This window comes from Falco punctatus (genome assembly GCF_963210335.1).
Source record: "Falco punctatus genome assembly, chromosome: 1".
NCBI classification, from domain to species: Eukaryota; Metazoa; Chordata; class Aves; order Falconiformes; family Falconidae; genus Falco; species Falco punctatus.
Window position 1 is genome coordinate 821,263 of NC_137580.1, and position 18,721 is coordinate 839,983.

The 18,721-nt window shown below is 41.4% G+C and overlaps 2 protein-coding genes and 1 long non-coding RNA gene across 3 annotated transcripts; 1 reads left to right on the top strand and 2 right to left on the bottom strand.

Moving 5' to 3' along the window:
* Nucleotides 1-93: 93 nt before the first annotated feature.
* Nucleotides 94-10,558, bottom strand: QDPR (quinoid dihydropteridine reductase). Its single transcript, XM_080405483.1, has 7 exons — nucleotides 10,396-10,558; nucleotides 10,176-10,268; nucleotides 8,696-8,792; nucleotides 6,881-7,021; nucleotides 4,364-4,472; nucleotides 2,873-2,956; nucleotides 94-928 (listed from the first exon to the last, which is right to left on the bottom strand). Exons 1-7 carry the CDS (start codon nucleotides 10,480-10,482, stop codon nucleotides 820-822), a joined length of 720 nt encoding a protein of 239 aa, XP_080261609.1. The 5' UTR covers nucleotides 10,483-10,558; the 3' UTR covers nucleotides 94-819.
* Nucleotides 10,559-10,672: 114 nt separating this feature from the next.
* On the top strand, nucleotides 10,673-17,427 carry CLRN2 (clarin 2). The gene is made up of 3 exons (XM_080405513.1): nucleotides 10,673-11,932; nucleotides 15,755-15,934; nucleotides 16,370-17,427. The coding sequence occupies exons 1-3, from the start codon at nucleotides 11,680-11,682 to the stop codon at nucleotides 16,633-16,635; spliced, it is 699 nt and encodes a 232-aa protein (XP_080261639.1). The 5' UTR covers nucleotides 10,673-11,679; the 3' UTR covers nucleotides 16,636-17,427.
* On the bottom strand, nucleotides 12,359-15,770 carry LOC308070885. Its single transcript, XR_013930897.1, has 2 exons — nucleotides 13,039-15,770; nucleotides 12,359-12,834 (listed from the first exon to the last, which is right to left on the bottom strand). It is a non-coding gene; the product is annotated as an uncharacterized lncRNA (long non-coding RNA).
* Nucleotides 17,428-18,721: the final 1,294 nt, after the last annotated feature.

The following is an 18,721-nucleotide window of genomic DNA, read 5'->3' on the forward strand; positions in this document are numbered from 1 at the left end:
ATTAAGTCCTTTGCCATAACTGAACTGCAAGTTCAATTAAACAGATTAAAATGTTATCCAGATATTTGGGTTACAGTGATGGAGACAGCTCAGTACGTAAAACAATATATGTTTATTTAGCACAAAAAGTTCCATATTCCAACAGAAGTGTATGTATGCTAGTACTTCTTTACACCACTTTGCTTTTTGAAAAGGTAAAGAACTGTCAAGACCAACGCAAAGACATACTAGCCATCTGACAGAACAAATCTTTTATCTTACAACTGTAGGCCTGATAGCAGCTTATAAACTGTAAGGCAGATTAGGAACTCCTTCTCACATGAGTAATCTCTATACAGTTCCATTAAGTCAAGTGGAACTTGACAAGAAAAATGTTACAAGACTAGGACGTTATATATGGCTGCAGTGTTTCCTATAATTACAGCCAACATAATATGCAGAGGCAGGGTTATGTTCTCAGACAGACCACTGAAAGATTCACAGTAAAGTTGCCAGAAACACTTATGAGAAAAAAATCCAACCCTTATGTATGTTATTACGTAACATAATTAAGCACAATTCCCATTTCAGACAAAACAGGTAAGTCAACATAAAATGCTCAGAAGTGGCAACTTTCATTTAGAGACAAATACGTGATACTTGTTGGTAAATAAATGCTGATAGCTCAAAACAGACAGCACAGAAATATTACTTGAAATTTGGTTCCATTAGTGACATAACTACAATCACTGGATACAGAAGACCATCCAAATTATACTGGCACATAGATTTTCCATAGCTTCTCCTTTGCTAAAGCTCCACCACCTCAAGTGACTGACATCAAAAATGTGCTGCTGCAACTAGTTCAGTCTTCCCTCCTGTAGTTATCACCTGGATAAGACTCCCCGAGTTTGGTCGATTCTTCCCTGTTATCCAGTTGTAAAAGGTTCTGTTTTAAAAATAAATGGATAAAACAGAGTGAGGAGAAGGGGAAAAGTAAATACTACTGTCAGGTATATTGACAGGAAGCATAAAAGACTATTACTTCTCCTTCTTTTCCTACAGCCCCCTCTAGTGATTTCTATGTATGTTGTAAACTAGTGATGCGATTACTGGATTCAGACCCTCAGAGCTGGACAGAGGCTCAGAGAAATCTGTAGGGCTTTAGAGTGCGCACACACAGGATTTTCAGAACATCTCAAAGGAAAAGGCCAGGAGTTTAAAATGTCAAAGTGGCAAGCGCCCCCCCACCCCCAAGTTAAAAAAAAAAAAAATATTTGAAAAGGGGAAGGAGAAGCTACTTAAGTTGCCTTTAAAGTACATACCAGAAAAACAGATTTATGGCTAAACAGAGTTGCTAAACCCATTATTCTGCCAACAGACCATTATATCGAGCTGTGAAAGCTGCCCAGCAGAAGCACAAAGCCTTAAGACATCCAAAATAGTGCCAATTAAGATGGACTTTTTCTGGGTAGCACACCAGAACACTCTTTACCAAAACGTAATACAAACTTCTTACTCAAAATATACTACAGGAAGTGCAGTGTATTTCTCAGGTCCATTAACCTTCCCAGTATTGCAGATGTATCAGTACATTCCAACGTGGCAGCTGCTGACACAGCTGTTTCCAGGGCACAAAATTCAAGTGGCATACAGGAAAAGATTTCCTGCATCCTTCCCAAGATGCAGATGTTACCAACACTTAACATCAGATGTTTTTCTTCCACAGCCAGTGAGATTTTCAGTTTTCAAAGCTGGATTTGAAGTTGGGAATTAGAACCCAAGAAACAAAACAAACTAATTAACCTAATTCTTCCATAAGGAAAAAATACTTTAAAGTTAAATTTAAAAAAATGAATTTGTAAAACCACGGTATCTGGCTAAGCAGACTCTGAAGCAGAATAAATTAAAGATCTCTTTTTGAATGTTTTTAGGCCAACTAAATTCAATTTATGGGGCCCTTTTAAAGAGCCACATCAAACAGCTGCATAGGCTTCTTGCAACATAAACCATTCCCCACTCTGACACTCAACTTAAAAATCCTAAAAAAAAAAGAAATCCAATGTCAGAACTAAAGTCTTCTCTGAACAATTAGCAATAGGCAATATAATTTCAGTGTCAGTTCTAAAAGACTTTAAAAATGTGTAAGAGTAAAGCCCTTGACAATATATGAACATAGATTCATCTCTGGTTTTCCTCAAAGAGGCAAGACAGTTGTGCCCTTGTATTATTCCTTTCGACAGCTCAGCCACAGGAGAATCTTTGCCCCATCACATCACAGAAAGCAGTACTTATGCTGTAACTTCTCTAACGGAGAGGAATGAGAAACAGCAAGCCTTAAAATCTCAGCCTGCTGTTACATAAGCTACAGTTGAAATTTCAGCATTTTGCAACATCATTTAGGACAAGCCTTTGTAGATGATTGGAAAAAAAAAATCTTGACTAAGTTTCTCTAAACAACAGCAGGAATTTTGACAGCTGAGAGAAGTGAACTAACACAACATAAAGCAGGCAGTAAAGAGTTTTTAAAAGAAAAAATATCCCAAAGTTTACATGCGTATTTGCAGTTTACCTTTAAGCCATTCTGTCTCCTGCAACTGCTGTCTACAATTTAGTTTGTCTACAGGCTTTATGAGATTCTCTGGCTTCCAAGTGCTTACAGCTATCTCCCTTGTCAGAATAACTGGTGTAGAGATGCTGAAGCTGATTGAATTGGGCTAATTTTCTCCAGTTAGGAAGCCTGTGCAATACACCCAACATGATTTAGAAACATACACAATGAGGAGATGACAGGGAAAAAACCCACCCAAATCTAAGACAGCTATTTAGAAAGAACGCGCGGTAAGATGCAGCAGCAAGAGTGACAGTGAAGAATTGCTCAACAGATACTCACTCAGCAATGAATTCTAAGGATGTCCAGGAGCTGAAATCTGCACCAGGCATTGATTTCCTGTTTGCTGGTGTATCTAAGGTAACCCTGTGATTAAAAAAAGATAAGCCTTTTATTTGTACATCATGTTCCTGATAAGCACCACCTGCTTCTATTCACTGCTGTAAAATATGCTTGACTTGTATACCACATGGCACAGATTTCCTTTGCATCCTCCACGTGCTATACAGCCATCAGTTTCAATAAGTATCAAAAATGCTCCAGCCTACAGCCCCCTCACCTTCCTGGCTCACTGATGACATCCAGCCCATTAGGGCAATCACTTAGCCCACAGGTCCCTTCCAGTCTCTCATATAAACAGGGAATGGCAGCAATAGGATTGTTTGCCCATACTGCACAGCACACATGCACAGCATCCATGCTTTCAAAGTCTCACACCAGCTGCAATTGTAGACATTAAAGTGCACAAGCACAGGAAGTTCTGACTTTGATGATACATATTTACACTACATACAACGATGTTAAGGGGAGAACTTTCCACAACTCCCTCACCGAGATGCTGATGGCAATCCAAGGTACAATTACTCTCTCAAAAAAAAATCACTCAAGAGCAGTTTTGCATGAGAGCTAGGCAAGCGCAGAATGCCCAAAAGTCCAGTGATCTTTGTGTCTGCCTGTTTGCAAAGCCCTGTAGAAGGCGGTGCCAAATTATCCAAACCCTTTTAAGGCTGTTGCTCTCTGACCTGAAAAGATGTGCATAAGAGCATGTATATAAGGAAGACAAAGGAGGGAGAATTCAGGTAGAGTTCTAAAACCCTATACAGAATTCTTCAGCCTTAATTTTTGGGTCCAGAACTAGATACAGACCTGGCAGGAAAAATACTTTTAATTTTTGCAGCAGAACTGGTAAATTTAGACATAGCAAAGACCTACTAGGTTGTCCACTTTTTACTAGCTTTCCTCATCATAAAGCAAGCTGTGACAAGTAAATACACACGAAACCTTTCACGTATGCTCAAACTGACCTAATTTTACTGATCAAGCATAGATGTGCACCACCTCATTAAGTATCATTAAGTCAAAACTCATCAAGTAATCTTTTGCTTTACTATGACCACACAGCTAAATATAAATCCATGCTGAACAGCTCATTTCATTTTCACAGCTTTGTCTATACAGAAAAAACCCTACAACAATGCACACATTAATGCATGGCTACAGTTACATTGGTTGAAAGTGAATCAAATTCTAATCCTAACATCCACTACTGTTTTGCAAAGGAAAGGAAAAGATCTTCAGCATTTTCAGAGTGACTTCCATATAATTTTGTTCATACGTTCAAGATGCCTCCTTTCTCTATGAAACTGTAAGTAGGTCTGAGAAGCAATGTTTGTGTACTGTGAGCAGGACACCGTAAGCATATCCACGTGACTCGAGGTTACAGCAGTAATTAAACAAAACAGCACAGGCAGAGGCAACTACGCAAACACTTACGGTAAAATGGCAACAGCAGCAGACCCAGATGGCAAGCCACTATTGGCACCAGCTAAACTCTGACAAAGCTGATGCACTGCTCCCTTGGCCATGCCGTAGCCAATCATCCCTAACAATTAAAAACAGGCAAATTAGAGCACAACTGAAACAGTTCTCAGTATCATCAATAGTACAACAAACTCCGATTGTTTGATGGAATATTAAGACCACATACTACAGCCAGAACAGAATCAGACTTTTAAAACACATCAAAATACACATATTAAAAGAAAAGAAGAAGAAAGAAAAAAAATAAAAAGCCAGGAACTATCACAGAACTCACGTTTACTCAGCACTACAGAAATAAGCAGCTTACTGAGTAAAGTATGTTTAGTTAACGTATCCAAATATACCCTGGAGGATGCGACCTATGGGACTAACCTTACTGATCTAATACAGTAAGTATGAAGATGCTCACAGACTTCAATAAAGTAATCCATTAATTTTAATTGTATGACTAAGGTATTTGCAGGTTTGCACCTAAGCGGATTCAGCTCAGTTTTCTTGAGAACTGCAATTCACTTGGTCAGCACCTCAAGTCGGACAGGCACTTTGGAGAAAACTACAAAAAAATCCTCATAATAGGAAGTTACTGAACAACCTGCAGGTAAAGCAAACTTCTTCCTGAACCCTGGTGCATTCTAGGCAGACAGCATTTAGCACTGTAAGAGCAACAGGAACGAGAGTAGAAGACACACTGGTCAGGTACAAGATCTAGACATCAGTGCTACAGGTCGGAGATGTCTCATGGTACCCATGTGCCAAGCAGTCCAGATACAATTACGTTTTCTTATGTCCTTAATGTGTATTTTGTCTACTACAACAGGACGCCTTTCTAGCCATCTGTATAACTACACAACCCCTTTCCAATGTTCCTGAGAAAGTATTTTGTATTAAAGTTACAAAGGTAATTTTGCACTGTAGAAGTGTTTCCATTATATTGAATTAGATACATTGTATAACATTGATTTTTATTAGGAGGAATCATGGGTAGCAGTAGCTAATTGTAATTACTGTTACAATAAAAATACTTGCATCTCTATCATATTTGCCTCATGTCATCCAAACCAAACATTCCAAGTCTTCTTAAACGTTTTCACGCTTCTATATTTCTTAGCCATCACTATCAGACTGCTTCTGTAACTGTTCATATAACTCAGGATTTTTCAGTTTGCACTATGCAAGTCAACATTTTCACATGGGAAATTGAAAAAAGAAAAAAACCACATCACTAACAGCAAACAAGAAAAAGATTGTTCCCTCCATAACAGCTAGTAGTAACGAGCCTAACAAATCGTATTTGTGCAAGTTGAGTAACAACTCTTTCACAATTCTTCCTGATGTTAATATGTTGCATGTGTTTGCCCAAAGCAATGCTGTGGTTTGTTTAGAAAAATCCAGACTACTTGAAACCAACCAGTTCAAAACATGAAAGCAAATCACCGATTCCTGTGTTGTGGTCCCTACCTCCCAAAACCACCCAGACAAAAAACCATGAAAGCTTGACAGAGTTCACATTTTTTCATTTGTGTATGGTCAGTCAGTAGTACACAGTAAGTTATTCCTCTGCTTATTCTCATAAAAGAAGCCTTTTATCTTTGGACTATGCCAGATGCAGCTGTAAACACAGAAAATAAATCATTAACTAGAAAATAGAGCATTTTTTTCCTGAACAGCTTTAGAGACAGCTTTCAGGAATATTCATAAATGTTGTATGTTTTAGAAGTTTTAGTACCTATGTTTCATCAAAATATTGCTGAAGTCACTAATAAAAGATTGAGAAATAAGAGTATTTGTCTCAAAAGCTTTCCTCTCCATGCCTGTGGGCTTGTGTGTCAGTGCATTTTTATTTTATTTTAAATTGCTCCACATTTCTTCCTCCATGCAGACCGACATGGCAAGGAGCAAGATGAAAGAACTCAATTCATATTAAACTCAAATCAAGAAAATAAAAAAATCAAGTCCATATTAAATAGCTAGTGGAGGACAAAGCCAAGGGTCAACAAGCTTATCTATGTCTGCAGCAAATGTAGACTGGAACAGGACAAGCACAGTTAACAGAATCAGCTGAGTCATCACTAGGGGAAAAATTGGACAATTAAGGACTTTCAGAACACAAATATGGAGATTTAACTTTAAGCACCACACTTCCAGCTCACTGTGTGCTTCTATTCTTCTTTATTTTCTCAACTTTTTTTATACTGTATCATGTATTAGCCAAGTACATTTCACCAATGCATGTCAAATATTAATTACATACCAATTCTACCTATTTGCACTCCAGCTTCAAGAGATTAAGTATTCCTACGTGTAAAAATTACACTCTACTTCAGTGTTTCAGGAGCAATTTTCCATTTGTACTAGATGTCAAGAAATTGGGGAATGAAACTGTTGCTTCACAAACAAGAACGCTCAGACAAACAGAAAGCTGTAACTGCTGATGTCCCAGCACTTACCATGCTGCATTTTGCATTTTACCTGGGGTTCCAGATAAAGCAGCCTGAGCTCCTGTCAAAGTCAACAGGCCGCCTTCTTTCAGGTGTTTTGTGGCTAAGTGGCTGGAAATAGTTGACGTCCAAACACTCTGCTTCCACATCAGATCACAGTTATTGTATAAAGCTGAAGAGGAAGAGAATTACTGAAGTTAACTCAAAGATACAAGACTTATAACCGATTTCCTTACTGTCAGAGTGCAACAGCACAATGGAACAGGACTATGAAAACACGCTTGCTACTATTTTCTACTTCCACACTGGGTGAAATACCAATTTGTATCTTCTCTATCTCCCTTCCCTTTGGGCTCCAAGTCCCAGCTCTACAGCACATATTCTAGGCAATAATCTGCTTTCTCGCTACCAGAAATAAAAAAAGCCAAACAAAACAAACCAACACACACACACACGATTGAACCATTAATGGAGAACTAATGGAACTAAGTTCTTAAAACTCCTGTAAGGGCTGCTTCGACCTATGTCAAGGATCTCAAAATTTTCACATGAGCCCCATCTCACTTCGTAGCATGATCTGTCCCTTTCCATACTTCCTCAATGGCTGCAAAAGAGCTGCATTACATTAGTACACAGATAGCAGAAGAAGAAAATTCCAAGAGATAAAGGAGTTGAACAAAAAAATATTTCTTATCATCAGATTACTTCATAAACCAAGAAACAATCTGTATATCTGACAGTAGTAGGCTGGTATGGAACATCAAAGATGTATGCATCTGCACTGTACCACATGTGCATTCCAGTGCCCCTACATACTGGAGTGCAACCTCTGGTAAGGCAGCCTACCAGGGAAGGTACAAAAATAACTTCAAATGAAAGGAAAATATGAACTCTCATTATTGTTTTTCATTGCCAATACCTGCGCAGGAAAATAAAAACAGTAACTAGCCACATCAAGTATTTTAGTATCCATGAGGAACCACTTCCATAACACAATATAGAATAAGCACAGATAACTCTGTGACATAGGCCAACCACCTATGCCAAGATATCCTGCTAGCCTACCAGTAACATTACTTTAAAATCATGATTATAGTAAATCAGCTTATTTAAAAAAAGGCGTACACTAATAACAATCTAATATAATGCAATTGTGGTGTAAGTCTGTATGCTTTTCCATATGGTCTCTCTTTAAAAAGAGATCTTTGTCTGTAACGTCCAAACTGGAAGCTAGGAACAAAAAAAAAGACGCATTTCACCAGATTTACTCCAGTCAGAAAATGAAGTTATTTTTTCCTCTTATTTCTGCACTAGTGGATAAGGTATAAGATTTCATTCTGAATATCACATATTTAAAAGCTTTTTTTAAACTGAAGGCTTTTTTCTGTAGCTTGTTCTCAGGTCATTAGATAGCTCCTTCCAACACTGTATTGCACAGTAACATCGCAGAGAACTGCGGGAGGCAACTGAGGTTTTATGCATAAAACAATGGATTAGGAAACAACATTGTGTTTCTACCCAGCCACGGTCTTATGTTACTTGCCTGAGACCATCAGCCTTGGCAAAAGTTAGTTCATAGATGCTTAACACCTTCATAAAGCCCATCAAGATTTTTCTGATGAAAACTCATACATCAGAAAGTATTAAGTGCTCTGCAAATTTAACAACAAACACTCAAGAGAAGCCCTGAGAAGTACTGTGACAGCTACTTTGCACTGTTATGTTCACGTCCTCTTCTGGACTCAGGAAGAAAGATGATCTCAGATTTATTTATCACTATGATTTTTAAGGATTCCTCTCAGATTCCATTCATGTGTTCACCAGCATACATGTACCAAAGGCTTACACTTAGCTTTGGCGCTGCCTCCAGCCCATCCTCCAGCTACACACAAGATCGCATCCACCTTTTCTTCACCAAGAAGTTTTCCAACCTCTGTTGTCACCTTCAATATATAGAAAAAAACCGTATCAAAAACACTGGACTGATAATGGAAAAAAGTAAATATCAAGACTGCCTTAAAGTTACTTTTATGGAGCCACATAACACAACACATGGCAGTTTAAAGAGCTGCAGAAAACTAACATTTATGATCTATGAACAGAAAACAAAATAATTGTGTTGAAAGATAACTGTAAATGAAAGTCAGATCAATGGAAGTCAGACTATACAGTGTGTGATGTCACTGGAAATAATGGATTTGAGCAGAACTGAAAAGTCTGACCCTTACCTATATCATTAACAGAAGTTTTTATTTGTAACTTACTTTTTAACAGGTTCTTCTCTGGGTACGTTGCTATTTAATATGGGAAATGAAACTCCAGGTTTGACCAGGGCTACTGGTGTCACTTCTAATGATAGTGCAAGAAATGTACGATTGAAGATTAGCCGCCTTACAGCTTATATCTAGGCTACAACCACTAGTTCCAGTCTGGCCCGGCCCCTAAATCTGAGTTTCTATACTTTTGGACATCCAGTGTCTTCTTCTCTTTCAAATATAAAAGACTTCACTGGTGGTAATCTATTTGTTGGCTCTGAATTTTCTCCGCCAAAGTGAAAAGCAAACAATCGATCTCTCATCAAAAGACAAAAAATCCACTGGCTTTCAAAAAGGCTCAGCATTGAAAAATTGTAGAGGTTCCATATTACCCTTTAAAAATCTTAAAAGTTGTGTAGATATAAAGAAAACATTGGCTAGTGACTCAACTTACCAGTGAGAGACACAGGTTAAAAAGTCAGAATTTAAAAAATAAATCCTATCTCTTGAGAATGATGCAGAGTTTTTAGGCTAGCCTGAATTCTCCCGTATCTACCTTCGTGAAAACCAGCACATTCTCTAGGGATCCCATGAAGCTTTCGGTCTGCTTTGAGTATGCCATCCACCCACACACACCACACTTAAGAGTCATGACATTAGGAAAAAAAAAAAAAAAAAAAAAAAGCGTTGCAGTTTAAGATGTCCTTATACAACTTCGTTATACTCATCTGAACCAGTGTGCAAATTTCCAAGTCACCGGGAGAAAAAAAATAAATGCAAAACCGCCTTATGTGCGGGACCTGCAAAAACCCATATCGAGCCCTTCCTGTATATCCATGTCCGCGCGCAGTTAAAAGAAATTACAAGAGAAAATTAAAGAGAAGCGACGATCAGAAGCTAGGCTTTCCGGGTTGGTGGCACTGCGGCGGCCTCGCCACCCTCACCGCGGCGGCTTCTTCCCCGCCGCCGGGCCCATCCCCCCCGCCTCCCGCACCGCGGCGGCGGGCACCGGGCGGGCGGCGCCAGCACCTCGGCCGCCTCCGGCCTCCCGGGCAGCGGCCGCCGACCCACCTGCTCGGCCTGCTCGGGGAAGGAGTCGGTCGGCTCCACCACCACGTTGGCGCTGGCGTCCTCGTTCTCCGCCAGGTCGATGCTGGCCACCCACTGCCGCAGCGAGAGGAACGGCGCGTTACCGGCCCGCTCTCCGAAACGCCTCACGCTGCCCCGCCGCTCGGGCGCCCTCCCGGGGACCGCGGCTCCCCGCCCCGCCGCCTCCCGGCCCGGCGCTTACCCAGTTCCTGGACTTGAAGTACCGCACGCACTGCGAGCCCAGCGCCCCTCTGCCCCCGTACACCAGCACCCTGCCCGCCGCCGCCATGCCCGCCGCCCGCCGCCGCCGCTCCGGCTGCAGCCCCAGCGCGGCCCGGCCGGCCCCGCCTGCGCATGCGGGCCGCCCCGCGAGGGGCGGGCGGGGGGCGGCAGCGGCGCGGGGGGCAGGCCCGAGCGCTGCCTTGCCTGGGGCCGTGCCGAAGCCGGCAGGAGGAGGGGGGGGCGTCCCTGCCTCGGCCGAGCCCCAGCCCGCCGCCCCCGGGGGCTCGCGTGGTGCCGCCGCGAGGCTTTTCCCTCAGGGCCCCCCCGGCCCGCGGCGGCCGGGCCTCGCTCGGGGCGACACCGACGGCGGTGTCCACCGGCTCAGCCTGCCTCCCCAGCTGGGGCAGTGGGCGGGCTAGTGTTACCTACCCCCCAGGGATACTGCCAGCGTTAATGAATTAGCGCTTATAAAGGTCTCTGTAGGCCCTGAGTAGCGGTAACCGTAGAAGGGGAGGTAACTACGGCCGGTGCTCTTGAGTGCTCCCGGATCGCACCTGTAGCTCGAGTGACGCCGCTTGCCCCAGCCCCGAGCGCCGGGCCGCGCCGCTGGCCCCGCGCCCCCGCGTTACCTCCGCAGATTCGTGCGTTAAGCCGCGGCGTGCCGAGCCCCGTCCCTGCGCCCCAGGGAACAGGCGCCGAGCCGCAGAGCGCGGTGCCGGTGGCCCTGGAGCGGTGACACTGGGAACCCGGGGCGGTGGGGACACAGGCGCCGAGGGACGGGCCGCTCCGCACGGCCCAGACGCCGCCGCCGGCCGGGCGCCCGACTACGTGCTTTTAATGCTTTGTCCCTTGCACACATGCTATTTACCCGCGGTTCTAATGATCTAAAAAGCTAGGTTCTGCTCCTGATTTCCTTCCCGTGAGGTTACAGGAAAGAACTTGATGTCATTTGAGCGAGACAAATAAACCTGCAATGAAACACTAGCCAGGCAATATAGGATTACTTTCTGCAGAAACACGCATCACCACGCTACAGTGTAATGAAGCTGTTACTTGCAACCATTTCAGGATGTTGTCGCAGCAGAATATATTTTTGAGTTGATTTTTAACCTTACATATTAATTTTTGGAGCTTCAAAATACAATGAGAAATGTTATGAAATGACTGCTATTCATTTGCAGATTTCGGAGCATGAGGAAAAAAATGCGTAACGTGCCTGACCGCTGCAAAGAGGCCTTGGAGATGATTCCCTGAAACCACTAGGATGCCTGGCTGTTTTAAAAAGACTTTATTTGCTTTGGCTTCTCTAGTAAGTTTCGTGTCTTTCATCTTGATTGTTGTTGCAATGGGGACCCCGAAGTGGATGACTGGCAAGATCCTTTGCAAAACAGGAGCTGACTTGGTCAATGCCACAGATCCAGAGCTGGTCAAGTTCATTGGAGAAATTTACTACGGACTCTTTCAGGGTGGTAAAATACGCCAGTGTGGGTTGGGCGGGCGGCGTTCCAAGTTCACAAGTAAGTACAATTTTGGTTGAATCATTAGTTCAATGCCTAGTTCAACTTTAAAAATGCTATTCTTTTTGTTTACAGAACTTACAGAATGCAAATTAATTTTATGACATTTATATTTGTGGCTGACTTGTGGTCTTTATGGTTTGAGATCTGAGTGTGAATGTAAAATCTCTATCTTTTCAGGCTAACTTTTCTTCCACTTATGGTCTGTAATCCTGGAATCCAGATGGGAAAAAAAATCCCCACGGCTAGATTGAGGATTTCCTTTTAGTCTTATGAAGGGGGTAAAAGTCATTTGGAAATGACCCTGTAAATCATACTTGCCTCTTGACTGACTCTTTCCTATGCAAAGTGTTGTTCTGTGGTCTCTCTGTGTCTCTGTCCTTGCTTTCTCTGTTGAATTCCTCCCCACCCATCCCCCCCCCCCCCTTTTTTTTTTTCTTTAAGAAGTAGAGATTTATTTAGCTGGCCATATTTCTTTATTTCCCTAGCTGTCCCAATGCAGATACTCCTAACTTTGTTAACATGTTGAAGAAATGTTTACCTTCTTTTCTGGTAACTTTGGAGAGAAAAATATTGCTGAACTCTTAAAAAATATAGAAACTCTTAAAAATGCATTTCATTTAATGTCAAAGATTTTCTTGAAGTCTCAAAATCACTCATATGGTCTGTACTTTGGATGATTTCCAGTTTTCACACATTCTGTGCTGTGGTGAAAATGATATTTTGCATTGAAGATTTTCAGTTCAGTGTGCAGATCCATTACAACTTAAACTAGTATGAGTGGAAGCTCCCACAGTCTCCCCTTCTCCCTAGCCCTGCTGTCCTGCCCCATCCTTTGCAATGGCTCTGGTAGTTGCTGTGGTGAGGTAGTTCAGGAAGTTTAAGCTGGCCAAAAAATTAACCTGCCAAAAAAAAAAAAAAATCAGTTTCCCATAAAATCATGGCTGACCACACAATTGCACAAGCACCACTATAAAAACTCGACGGCAAGCAGGACTGTGGGACTTCAGAGGGAACAGAGAAGAAAACCTGAGCAACCTCAACTTAGATCAGCCTGACCAGCTGTTAAGCTGTGGTGAATCTGGACCAGTCACTTTTACACTAACCGAGTCTTGTGCAAGCTCCGACCGCAGCTGCAACTTCATGACACGGACATAGCGGTCATGCTCAAATAAAGGCTTTGGCTAGTCGGTTTGACTGGCTGGCAGACAGGCCATCAGGTCAAAGCTCTTCCAGCTCTGCTTTGCTCCTCTTCAGGGTGTTCAGAAACACAGTCCCAGTTCTTTCACCCTATCCTGTCAGAGAGAATGAGGAAAAAAGCAGCCAGTAAACCTTTTGATTAATTACTGTGCAACCTGAGAGGAAGGCCTTATGTTCCACCATCACCGTGGACTGCGTTGATATGTATTTGGAGGACATGATCCTATACTCCTTAGACAAAAAAAAGCTCTTAGTGAAGCTAGTAAGAATTCTCCCTGTTAGAACTGTAAAATTGTGTCATTAAGTGCAGTGGGCACAATTGTGCATATAGGTAAACAAGTGTCCCAGAGATTTTCCTTTTTAAACATTTTAATAGCTCTGTCGGGTTGGATACTTTCACAATATTGATTTAAAAATGGTATCACAACAGTATACAAAGCTGTTAAGTACTTCTGCACAATGGTCAGCGGACTTTGGGGGTTCTGGGTCTGACTTTTTTTTGTTTTGAATGTACCACTTAATCACCAAGCATTCTGAACTTACCGGGGAACAAGACATGGGAGACTTTTCTCAGGGAATGTGTTGGTGTAAATGGACTGCCCAGGCAGCAAAGAGCATGGCGCAGCACCAGCACCTCGTACGCTGCAGTACTGCAGTAGCTCTGGCACTTTGGAACTCCGAGTTGCAGTATTATATGGTTATTGGTACATTGCTTTTCACTGTGTTAACATTCACTAGAGTAGGCTTACAGCTGGCACGCTCTCTTTTAACTGGGGCAGTGTCAGCATGATTCAATTGACATAATAGGGGTCCAGTGCTATTTTACACTCCCCAAGGTGTATCATCTGGCCTCCAGCTGCTGCTTCTGGAGGTGTCCCATACATAGTGTGACATGTGCATTAGACCCACACGGTTGATACGGCAGCCCTAGGGCATCTAAATTGGCATAAGATGCTTATGTTTTGCCAACCAAATCGAGCCAAGAATAAGCTGTGGGGAAGCCAGGCGTTATGCAAGCTCAGCTGGAATGTGTCATGGGCCGCCATGCAGACTCACTGGTCAGGTCTTTGGAACTTGGCCGAGAGCCCCAGAAAAGAGGCAAGAGAATCCTTATAACCACTCTAAAAACTCTACTGGTTTGTGAGAAGGCTAAGTTCTGTGTGCCTTGTTACACTGCCAGTTGTCTTCCAGTAAAAAAGCAAAACAGTTTCTGGCTTCCCATTTCTCATACATACTTTTGATTCTGATTTACTCCCCTCCTTTCTTCTTGTTGTCAGTCTCTTTTGTAGGTCCCATGTATACCAAGCCCAGCTACAACTCCAGAATGAGCTACTGAAAAGGTAGAACTGTCAAATCATGGATTTTTCTATGGAATTTGTACAGTATGACGTTTTCTGCATAATCTACTAGAATTCTGTCATGTCATGATGACCAAATGGTACACCTGACATCTACCAATTATTGCTGCCAACTTTTTATGTGGCATTTTTGATTTTCTTTTCAGTTACGCTGCATAGGAAGCAATCTGTTTGTTTATAACATAATCTACCTTCTTTTTAGTAACTTTTTAGTAATTAGGCACTTAGCGCTTCAAAACATGCACAAAATATGCTACACTACCCGAAGGGCTCTTTTTGATCAGCTTGTATTTTAGGGTTCTTCTCTATCACCTTCTCTTTTTCCTGTCAGTCAGCATGTCACCTCTTAATTACCCACTTACATTTCTTCTGATGCTGTTACTAAAAGGCTGCTGCATAAACTAAATAATCAGGTGCTCCACACTTCCTTGCTGCTGGCCAGTCTGTCCCTCCAACAAAGTAACTCCCTCAGTGAAGACAAAACCGAGGACATTGCCATTCTTTAGAGGCAGGTGAGCAACAGGTTGCTGGAAGACCTCGTGCCTAGAGCAACACGTGAGCATTTCACCCAAGGCCCACCCAGCTGCAACACTTCGCAACCTTTCTGCAGATGTAACTAAAATGCTGCCAGATACCCAGAAGAGCAGAAAGGGGCCATAAACACTAGATGAGAAACCAAGGAGAGAATCTCAAAGTGGAAACCTGTGGGATTAGGAAGTATGAAAGCAGAGTAGATCTCACTGTAGCCAGCATTAAAGAGAGGGAGAGAAAGAAAGAAGAGTAACATGAGAAAATACAGAAAGGAGTGATAATACTTGTAGGCAGCAAAGGGCTGGACAAGACCACTGGGACTATCAGACTTCAAAGGTATAAGATTAAACGCATAGGACAGGAATGGGAAGCTTAAAAAAAGGAGTTTTGTATGGACAGCAGAGGTGAAAAAGAAACAGGAAAGAATGCAGCAGACAATACAGCTGCAGAGATAAAGACATTACACAACTAGATAAATCAGGAATTAAGGCTGAATCCTTATTCACAGACCCTACGTAAAGGATTATTCACGTAGTGTAATATCCCTGTTTCTCTGATATAGTGGCAAATAAAGCATCATGAACTAAGATGTGTGTAACTACCTGAATTAATTGCCTCTGTAAAAAATAGTCTTTTTTAAGTATAATTAAAGTTTGTAGCACCAGCAGAGCGTGATGTTTACTGTTGTCAAGAAAAAATACACACTGAACAGATGATTTTTTTTCCTTGACAGTTTTCCCACACATGGTGAAAAAGCTGAATACAGGCCTGCACGTGATGATTATAATGTTCCTCTGTGTGGCCATTTTCTTTTCTCTGGTCAGTTTTGGATTCTGCATTCTTAACGCAATAAAAGTTCCTTACCGGGCTATTAAAGGTCCAGCAGGAGTAGGCCTTTGGAACTTCCTTGCAGGTAAAATAATTTACCAGTATTTTACACCAGTCACATTCATACAAAATGTTAAAAGTTCCTTCTCTTGCCTTCCTAAGTATTTACTTGACTTCAATATTTGTCAATAAAATAAAGTTAGGAGTGAATTCTCATCTATCAAAACGGAACTGTCAGGTGGCATCTTGGCTAACTGTGTCTAGTCAACTTCTTACAGGAGCTACCAACGCCAGTTTTTAGGCACTGTATCACTGATAAAAGGGCTTTATTACAAACGCTGGTATGACGTTTGGCCCTACAGTAAAGGGTAAGCATTTTGAAGGCGCTTAAGCCATGCCCAGGTCTACCCCCGCTCTGTATAGCGCTCACCGCTGTTTGCAGTAAAGCCTTCTGAAGCACAACCAAAATGTCTGTCTTGTTTTGACAACAATGGTGAATACTTCTTTCATTTTGTTGCAGGTGGATTTATAGTACTTGCAGTCACCAGCTTTATGGCTGCTGTGAAACTTCATCAGCTCACAGAAAGAATTGCCAATTTTCGGGAAAATGCCTTTCAATTTGTTATCTTAGAAGAAGAGTTTGAAGACTGTTTTTGGGTTTGTGTGGCAAGTGCCACAGCACATGCAGTGAATTTGCTGCTAGTAGCCATTAGTGGGATTAATTTCCCTAAAATTAAGACTAAAACAGAAGAAGCAAATGTTACAGCAGAAGATATCATGTACTGATAAATCTACACAAAACTACTCTGATCAAGTCAGGATAGAAACAGCTTCTTGACTCTTCAGCTTTTGATTTGGATGGATGATTTTGGTTTAAAAATGAGCGAAGATGTCAGTCTACAATATCAGCCATTAACATGTGTGGGAAAGTGGGACAAATGCTACAAGTATCATTATTCTCAAAACTAACCTACACCTGCAGTGAATATATGCTCTTCGCAGTTTTTAGAAATGTCGCATTTTGAGATCTTTTGGAAAACTAAAGTGAAATAGGATTTCATTGAAAGCAAGTGTTGTCTTTGTTGAGAAAGAAAATGTGTGTATCACAACTCTTGGATACTATAAGGTTATTTCAAAACAGAAAGACTGGACATTTGCCAACTACCTTAACAGAATTATCTGGAAAATAAGATAATGTTTGATGATATTAACGCTGCATTGAAAAAGAAAACTTCATAATCTGTGAGGCTAAAGTTAAGGGGAAGCACAGACTAAGTATGTGTGAAATGTTTTCAAAACAGAAAGTATCAAACCCCACTAAGTCAAGGCATGAGAAGAGTCAAGTTTACAGGATGCTAGTAGACTATGAAAAAAATATTATTAGCTGCAAGATGAAGGTTTCATTGCAGCTTCTGGAAGTAAAGGTAAACAGAATTCTAAATAATAGCGCTTTTAGATAACCTGGAAAGTAAGAATCTGACATACTGTCTTCAGAACCTTGTCTTATGTCTATCTGAAATCAAGTAAAAGTGATGTGTGATGAAACAGTGTTAAAATGAATAAAAATGGTTAAACAGATGGAAAAGTTGCTTTGTTAGGAAGTACCATAATTTTGACAGGCATTCAACCAGTTTTTGGGGTCATGATTAGTATTTCAGAGAAAAGAATATGCTGTTAAGCATGTCACTTTTAGAATTTGACATAATTTAGAATATAGTGAACATACACTAACTTTTTAGCAATAGAACCTACATGTAACTGAAGAATGACTTTGAATGAATGAAAAAGTGATCATCTAAATTAAAGAAATTGTTTTGGAGTCAGTTACTCTTCATCAGACCGCTAGTAACTGTATTCTGGTGAAAAGCTCTTTGAAAAAAATAGCAACTTTTTTTAGAAAAGGAATTCAAAGTGTTTTAAGAACACGTCAGGATATACAAACATGCTTTATTTTTTTATTTGGAAAGCCCTCTTCACAAAAGTACTATCGTAAGGGTCAAGTATTTTCAAAGTGCCTAAACCTGTATTTTATGTACCCAAATTACTAGTTTTGTCACTGAAGTGTGCAGAACCCTCAGTAGAAACAGGTTGCTAGAATAAGTTGTCCTTAGTAAGACGTGTTACTTCTTTCTGTAGCAGTTAACAGAAGGAGTCTTCAGGTGGGAACTGCAATATACTGTTACGAGACCAGGCCCGGCTGCCCTCCTCCATCATGTTCTGCTGCTGTGACAGGGCCAGTTCTGTTACAGATGCATGGACAAGCAAACTGTTGCACATAGTGTCGTGTCAAATTCCCACATACTGAAGTGAATTACTTATAATGTGTTTCAAATATTTTCTGGGGGTGGGAAGGGGAAAAAAACCCCAAAAGTAAACCCAATCCGGATCACTTGACATTAAAATCCAGGGCATGTTCAGTGCCACTGAAACTCTGGATAGAGTAAGTGTTAGCAAACTCCGAACAGTTGTGTTCCATACAGTGCTTTTGCTAGAAAAGCATAAATCTACTTCTGATATACATGCATACACATACACCGATGACCCAGTGTTCTGGAGTCACTTTTCCCTGATAAAATACCACCCCAGTCATTCTCACTGGCCTTTTGTTTTCACTGACCGCTTTTTTTTCTTTGTAATTTTACTCTGGGTTTGTTACTGCTTTCTCTTAGAACCTAATCAGCTCTTCCCAGACAGGCGTGGTGGTATTATACAAGTAAACCACCATCCCACGTGGAAAACAACGTCAATTTGTTGTCTTTGCATTTGCAATAAAGCTTTGATTATTTTTCCATATACCATTCACATTTTAATCTCCAATATGCCAGTTCAATATAGCGTACGGGTACCAGGAATGTTTCTGTAAAGCCTGCGG

Coding starts and splice junctions, on each gene's coding strand:
- CLRN2 (XM_080405513.1), top strand. CDS start 11,680: ATGCCTGGCTGTTTTAAAAAGACTTTATTTGCTTTGGCTTCTCTAGTA. Junction 11,933..15,754: donor GCGGCGTTCCAAGTTCACAA/GTAAGTACAATT, acceptor TTTCCTTGACAG/TTTTCCCACACATGGTGAAA. Junction 15,935..16,369: donor CCTTTGGAACTTCCTTGCAG/GTAAAATAATTT, acceptor ATTTTGTTGCAG/GTGGATTTATAGTACTTGCA.
- QDPR (XM_080405483.1), bottom strand. CDS start 10,482: ATGGCGGCGGCGGGCAGGGTGCTGGTGTACGGGGGCAGAGGGGCGCTG. Junction 8,793..10,175: donor TCCCCGAGCAGGCCGAGCAG/GTGGGTCGGCGG, acceptor TATATATTGAAG/GTGACAACAGAGGTTGGAAA. Junction 7,022..8,695: donor AGGCAGCGCCAAAGCTAAGT/GTAAGCCTTTGG, acceptor CTTCCTCTTCAG/CTTTATACAATAACTGTGAT.